General features: G+C 44.7%; 1 protein-coding gene across 2 annotated transcripts in view; it reads right to left on the minus strand.

Moving 5' to 3' along the window:
* The window catches only part of LOC106742329 (protogenin-like), a 9,445-nt gene continuing 2,283 nt past the window's right edge, over positions 1-7,162 (minus strand). For both annotated transcript variants that reach the window (XM_014615183.1, XM_014615182.1), the window contains exons 5-19: positions 6,842-7,068; positions 6,616-6,755; positions 6,366-6,525; positions 5,394-5,678; positions 4,792-4,959; positions 4,485-4,676; positions 4,214-4,398; positions 3,981-4,119; positions 3,563-3,661; positions 3,314-3,467; positions 3,020-3,153; positions 2,568-2,933; positions 2,083-2,366; positions 1,887-1,994; positions 1-1,375 (exon numbers count right to left, since the gene is read on the minus strand). In XM_014615183.1, coding sequence (XP_014470669.1) covers positions 1,151-1,375; positions 1,887-1,994; positions 2,083-2,366; positions 2,568-2,933; positions 3,020-3,153; positions 3,314-3,467; positions 3,563-3,661; positions 3,981-4,119; positions 4,214-4,398; positions 4,485-4,676; positions 4,792-4,959; positions 5,394-5,678; positions 6,366-6,525; positions 6,616-6,755; positions 6,842-7,068 — 2,866 coding nt within the window. In that variant the 3' untranslated portion in view covers positions 1-1,150. The remainder of the gene's footprint in view (positions 1,376-1,886; positions 1,995-2,082; positions 2,367-2,567; positions 2,934-3,019; positions 3,154-3,313; positions 3,468-3,562; positions 3,662-3,980; positions 4,120-4,213; positions 4,399-4,484; positions 4,677-4,791; positions 4,960-5,393; positions 5,679-6,365; positions 6,526-6,615; positions 6,756-6,841; positions 7,069-7,162) is intronic.

The raw sequence follows: 7,162 nt of genomic DNA on the forward strand, positions 1-7,162 counted from the left end.
GAAAACTTGTGTTGGAATGTGTGATCAGTGTCATTGTTTCAACTTTTTTTTCCTTTTCCAAGCAACCCTTGTACGACCTTGTCGTACGACCTTTGTCGTCAGCCCGAGGAGGATTACACTAATTAAAATATTAACGTGAAACTTTGTCGACTGAGTTTTTAGGCCATGCTTGTTGTCTGGGTGTAAATTCTCTCTCTCTCTCTCTCTCTTTCGTTTTCAATAGCAATTTTGTGTTTCCGAACGCGGAGGAATGCATATTCGCGTGTCTCCCCTCTCTGTATTACACTCTGTATTTCGAACTGTGATATTTTATGGACATTATTCACAATTAACAATTACCCTATCCTATGTACAGCGGCATTGGAAACCTGCTATTTCATTCCGGTCCGGTTCTCTGTAAAAATCCGTACTCCGTCCTCCTCTCTCCCTCTCTCTCTCTCTCATATATATCCTCTCGCTCTCTCCTTCCGTTTCTCAATTCCCGACCCGTCGACAAGTGTCACACACCATTCCCTTATACGCGTATCCCTTTAAATATACGAGCGTCTGGCAAAACACACTCTTAAGTATCGTCTGCATCGCATTTCTCTCGCGGTCTCATAGCGACCGTGCGATGCAGAGTGAGTCTTCGACAAATCGTCCTTCGCTCTCGCCGAGCTGCGCCTCTCTTTCGTCCGCTCTCGGACAACCCGCGCGACGAAACGCGCGTTACTCTGCGCGGTCAGTATGTACAACGTAGCGACTACTGCTCACTCGGATTCCTCGAAACGGTTGTCATTTACATCGGCCGTGGGTGCGTGTGTCAGAGTGGCGGACGACGTTCGTCCCTATGCACGAGATGGAAATCGCGCGTCGGATCTGCGAGGTTGTGTGGCGGTCTTTCCGTTGCATCGATCTTACGTTTCCTCTTTCTTTCTCGGGAGTGCCGGAAAGAGTTATCTCGTTGCGCGTCTCTCGACCGGGAGAATCAGTCGATTCGCTGTGTGTCAACCTGTGTGTGTGTGTGTGTGTGTGTGTGTGTGTGTGTGTGTGTGTGTGTGTGTGGATGAAAAAACGGGAGAATTCGTGTACTCCTACCTGCTGCGACCCGATAGACCCGGTGAGAAGTATTGAACACTTTTAGCGTATTGCCTATAAACGCGCTTTTCTTTCACCCGTTCGGTCCGAGCGCCGGGATAGACACGCACGCGGCCTTCGGCGACGCGATCTCCCCGTCCGGGCATCCTGAGTTGTTATTTAGACTGCTAGCGCTACTGCCTAAAGTACAATTGACCATTGTGAGCTGAGTGCCTTCTAAATCTTGCTCCTCCCCGTCCTCCTCCTCCTCCTCGTCCTCCCGCGGATTATCCGAGATGGAACTGCCTCTCCTTTTGTACTGCAACGTGACGGGGAAAAGGCCGGTAAAAATTGGTAGCCAATCATTTGTTGATAAAGCGATGCGCGCGCATCCCATGCCACGACCGCTCATTGAGCACTCGTGCTCTTTCTACCAACCTCTCTCTCTCTCTCTCTCTCTCTCTCTCTCTCTTCAAATTTATTTTAAATATTTATAAATATTTTACTTAGTTCGATTTTAATTATTTTCATTAAACTTCAGCTAGAATTTAAACTCCCTTCAAAGACTTAAACTCAGGTTAATTGATGTTGGTAGAAACGGGCATCAGAGTGATGAAGCTTTGAGGGACTTGACTTTTTGATAAATACTTTCATTGATTTGATCAACACCCAAACGTACGAACAAATTAAATTTCACAACCCAAGAGCACTTAATAAGCGATGTTAATATCGAATGCACCCAATAATGTTATCACGATTCGCAGGATGAACAAACGAAACCCCCCATGGCCGTTCACAGCACCAGGAGTCAAAGCTCTTCCCCGGCATACCTGAGGGTTCTCCATAATGTGAACGTCCTTCGAGTCTCCGTTTATCTCCCACGGCGACAACAGAGGCTCTCTCACGCAATTCTCGAAGACCCCGTTGGATTGCGCACCCTGTACACAGTAGAAATCGCGTATTACATGTCACTTAGTTGCGTCGAGAAAGAGACTTGATATCAAGTTGCCGACCGGGTTCGGTTACCTTCGCGTCCGAATGCGGATTCGTCTCGATCGGGGACGACGGGCACAGCACGGCCAGCTCGATCTCGTTCGGTGCGCCGTCGCCAGTAGCGTTCACCTGCTGGCTCGCCGAAGCGGAGGATTGCTCCACGCAGCAGCCATTCCCGTTCCGCGACAGTACGCGCCCGTTCGTCGGCTGGGCGTCGTTGCGGAACGAACGGGAATTCTCGTACTTGCGCCGGCAGTATATACTGCACAGGCATATCATGATGAAGCCGATGCTTATGCTCACTCCGAGGACCACACCTATCGCGACAGAAATGAATCGTCGAGCTTAATTCTTAACCGTAAGCATAAAACGTAAATTTAGACTGAAGAACTGGTCAGAATGTTGCTTTGAATTTATGTACTCCGAAGAAGATAGAACTCTCTCCCTCTCTCTCTTCTGCCTGACGGTAAATTTAATCGTAAGCAGAAGTAAGCAGAACTCGACTGAGCTTGTCTCACCTAGACTCTGATCGGGACTGATATTTTGCGAGGGCTCCTTCTTGTCGGACGAGGTGGGCCTCGACGTGCTGCCACCGGTGATAATGATAATGGGATCCGACGGTTTCCCGTATCCGGCCTTCGTCGCCGCTTGCACCATGACGAAGTAACGTTTCCCCGGCGCCAGACCCGGTAGAGTCGCGGACGTTTTGTTGCCGGGCACAGTAACGTTACGCCACATCACCGTCGTCTCCGTCGCCAGGTCCATGGTGTACGTGACGAAGTAACTCTGTATGACCCCGTTCACGTTACTCGGCTCCTTCCACGCGATTCGCACTTTGGTATTGTTGCCCAAGAACCACTCCACTTTCTCGACTTTGCCGGGTACTGAAACATTCATTTTTAAAGCGACACGAAGACGACCGGGCGTGTAGATCGTTGTCTCGGATGACGATTCTTCTCTGTTCTCTTACCATCTTCGTTCGTGTAGCACTCTATGGACTCACTATAGAGACTGGTTTGATTCGTGTCGTGTCGAATGGCTCGCACTTTGAACTGGTACAATGTAAAAGGCTTCAGCTTGTCAACGTTTACCTTCATATCGTCTCTGTATTGAAAAACATGTGATATGATAAAAATGACGCGTACGTATATATAAAAGTACAAATCACAGATGAAGAAGTTCATCTTAAAATGTTCACCCCCCCTAATGTGGGTATTTAATATGCACGATAATGTTCTCGTTGGCACGATCGAGGTGTACTCACATGATAAAACACTTGGAACTGTCGGAATTTTGTACATGCACCGCGTGATAACAAAGCTCGAACGAATCTACACCGTGTGTGTCCAACAATGTCCACGTTACGTTAATGGACGTGGGTGAGTCGGGGGTAGCCTCCAAAGCCATTGGTACATCACCTAAGTGACGAGTGGTTGCACATTAGTCGCAAAGTCGCGTGCATTTTCATCGCCTGCTCAGAATGCGAATCTGCAGAGAGCCGGGCGAAACTTACCGGGATCGGACTGCGTTGTCTCTACGTGTCTCGTCAAGCAACCTGTTGCTTGACCCGAACTCACCATACACAGACCCATGGTGTAAGAAACATTCATATCTGGAGAGACATGAAGATGGTAATTTTATTCTGCACAACAATGCTGTTCAAAGGATCTCAATATCATTCGAGAACATTAATACTAGAACTATTCGATATTTTCGAAGCTTCGAAGTCGAATTATTCGAAACTTCGAGCTCTATTTGAAGATTCAAAATATTGAAGCTGTACAGAACATTCGAATATCCGGAAGTTCGAATTTTCACGCTACAAGTTCTCTTTATTCGAATACAATATGTCGAAAGCTCCGGAATCCGAAGGGACACAGCTTCGAATATAATTTCCAGCCTTCTAGTCCTAATTAACACAGAACACTTACCAAGATTGGTGAACAGATACTCGGTGATGTTCTGCGGCAGCAAAATAGTCTTCAATTTCTCACCGTCTTGATTCTCGCAATAAATCTGCCAGGAATCGAAGTCCGATTCGTTCTGCTTGAAGTTGATCTTCCATTTCAGCTGGAGAACGGGAGAAGCGTTAAGTGAAAGCGGAGCAATTATAAAGAATCTCGAATCTGAGTCGACGAGCGATGAACATTTGTTTCGCGCTAACCTTAACTAACGAGGCGTTTACTATTAGTACTTGAATATCCACAACGTTCCTTATGGTAAATTGATTGGTTTCAGGCGACGGCATGGTCACGGTGATCCACTCGAATTGCGTCTCGCTGATGTTCGGCCAACCCTGCTTGGTTCTCGCCAACACTCGCAGATCATATTGTGCTCCAGGTATCAGGTCTGCAATGTATGACAAGGTGACGTCGGATCTCGCCGGATCAAAGAGGAAAAATACAGTGCGCACAACACAATGTGATATATCGTACCAGAAAGTATATGGTATTCGATAGTAGCAGGTAACTGGCATACTCTGGAAGATGGGTGTTGGTGAAGTCTCCACTGAAGTTTATATTCTACCACGATGCCACGAGATTCCTTCTTACTCAAAGGCTCCCATGATACATTTAGCTTTGTACTACTGATTATATCCACATTTATTTTTGGTGCGCCTTTAGGAACTGCGGTGGAAAAATCGATCGGTTTACAGCGTGATCATCGGAGAGGGCGTTCGGTTATTCTGGATGATTAAAAAAAAAAAATAAAATAACGAATGTAATTAGGAATCGCGCGTACCACTTGGAGCGGTGGAACACAGAATGGTAGCCGATTGATCGCTAGCACCATAATTATTCCACACTCGTACGTAGAACGAGTAATTTGTAAACGGTTCGAGAAGCTTCGTTACTTCTACGGATGTAGAGTTTCCTGGTTCCGGTGGGGAAACTTCCTCCTTGCCACCCTCTGTTATCGGGAATGCGTATCAGGTGAGTGAGTGCGCAATGTATAATGAGATCACGTGAGATTCTCGGTTCTCTCAGGCTAGTGCGAAAGATTCGCCGTTTCTTTATTGAATTCTCGCTCGAGGAGCCGCTGGTTTTGGCGTTTGAAATGGGACGATCTCGTTAGACATATAGAAAAGTACCGAGACAAAATATTATTTATATATATATATATATATATATTATACATATATATTTATGTATATATCATATATATATTACATATATATTATATATATGTATAAAATACATATTACATATTTTATTCGTGAAAATTACGGATACTTCTTAACCGGATAATTTCGTTTACAATTTCATCCGAGAAACGCGACTAGCCTCTCACGCCAATCTGACGTTATATAATATACTTATCCTGAGATGTACGACCCAACTCACCTACAGGACTATAATGGACGGTATAAGCTGTAATACTGGTATATGGTAGAGACTTTGGTGGTTCCCAAGAAATTAAGATTCTAACTGGCGAAACGGCATGACATTTTAGAGAAGTGGGCGCAGCGGGACTATTGCGCGACGTATTCACTTGGAGCCGGCCAGCGGCCCAAATCTCACCCGCTGAGTTCACCGCCACGCACTGGTATATGCCAGTGTCGTTCGGTACTGTTGCCGATATTGCTAGCTCTATTTTATTGTATTCCTTAACGTAAGTCGTTCTGCGACCTGTCGATGCGTAGGATGATGGGTTAGAGAATAAGTTCATCGTGAAAATCGCGGTGAGTCTGAGGCCAGAGCCTATGGTCAGATTTTATATTTAAGATCGTCTTAAATTCGTCTTCGTGATGCTGCGAAATAAATCGTACAGCATCTGAAGATGAACTGAAGATTTAAATATAGGACTATGAATATCGCCCTAAGGGATCAGACACGATAAAAGGAACAAGAAACAAGGAATTAAATACAGCAAATTAGGAATGAGATATTAAAAATAAGCTTTAGCTTAAAACACAATAAAATAGAAAATAAGATATAAGAACGTTTTAAAACGGGATCAACACTTTTACTATGTTTATTTTTCTTTATGAATCTCTACTGTCATCATTAACACTTTTATCATTTTCAAATTAATTTTTACTTGTATATTAATAATCATTGGACATTTTGAAGGTTAACTATCAGTCAATCGCTAAGCTCCACAAGCACAAGTTATAAGGAAAATAAAATAAAATTTCGACAATATTCCTGATCTCAATTCCTTATTTGTCTATTGTGGATTAAGACATGGTTGTCCACATATCGACATTTAATTCCTTGTTCCTAATTCCCCAGATTTAACTCTTTATTCCTTATATTTTTTCATCGTGTCACAGCCGTAATAATTGCGACAGCTATCGTTAGGACGACCGTTACCGTTGATAGTAATATTTGAAGAGTCTTTCAGCCAATAAATCTGAGGTACGGGTAATCCTTGCGCCTGACACTCAAACCTCGCTGTCCTCCCATTCGGACAAATTTGGTTCGTCGGAGTTTTCAGGAACGACGGCGGTATCAGTATGTCTACGGTTATATTCTGCAAGGAACCGAAGTGGAAAGGTGAATTCGCGATCCCTGCTCTAAATATCATTTTCTCTTTTGTTTCTCCGCGACTGTGTGCACCCACCTGTACTTCTAAGTCATTGGTGATCGGATTCTTCGAAGAACACAGGTAGACACCGGCATGGGAAACGTTCACGTTTGTCAGCGACAGTATGCCGATGCCGGTGGTGGAATTGAGGAGAATGCGAGGTTGCGTAACATTATCTGAGAACGTAACACACGTGGTCGGCGCGAATTAGACGTTTCATTCCTCGCGTTCTAACTCGACGCGTGCGGTTCTGATTACTTACCTACGTAACGAGGAATAAACGACCATGTTATGAGCGGCGATGGATAACCAGATGCGGCGCACACTAAATCCAGACTCGACCCGTTAAGCAGCCAATGATTGTACAATAATTGTGGAAACAAAGACGATGGTGTGCGCGAATTGTTGCTCTCTGCCCTCGAGATAACCGTTAGTTTTGCTTCTCTGCTCTTTTTGGTCTTCTTTAGAAATTCATTAGTGACTGTGCACCTGGAAAAGGTGAAACAATTTTTATTACAATTAACAGATAGATAGACAGATAGATAGACTCGAGATTGATGATAAATGGAACAATTTTGGGGGG

The sequence above is a fragment of the Dinoponera quadriceps genome, unplaced genomic scaffold (genome assembly GCF_001313825.1).
Source record: "Dinoponera quadriceps isolate SergipeBrazil2010 unplaced genomic scaffold, ASM131382v1 scaffold628, whole genome shotgun sequence".
Classification (NCBI taxonomy): domain Eukaryota; kingdom Metazoa; phylum Arthropoda; class Insecta; order Hymenoptera; family Formicidae; genus Dinoponera; species Dinoponera quadriceps.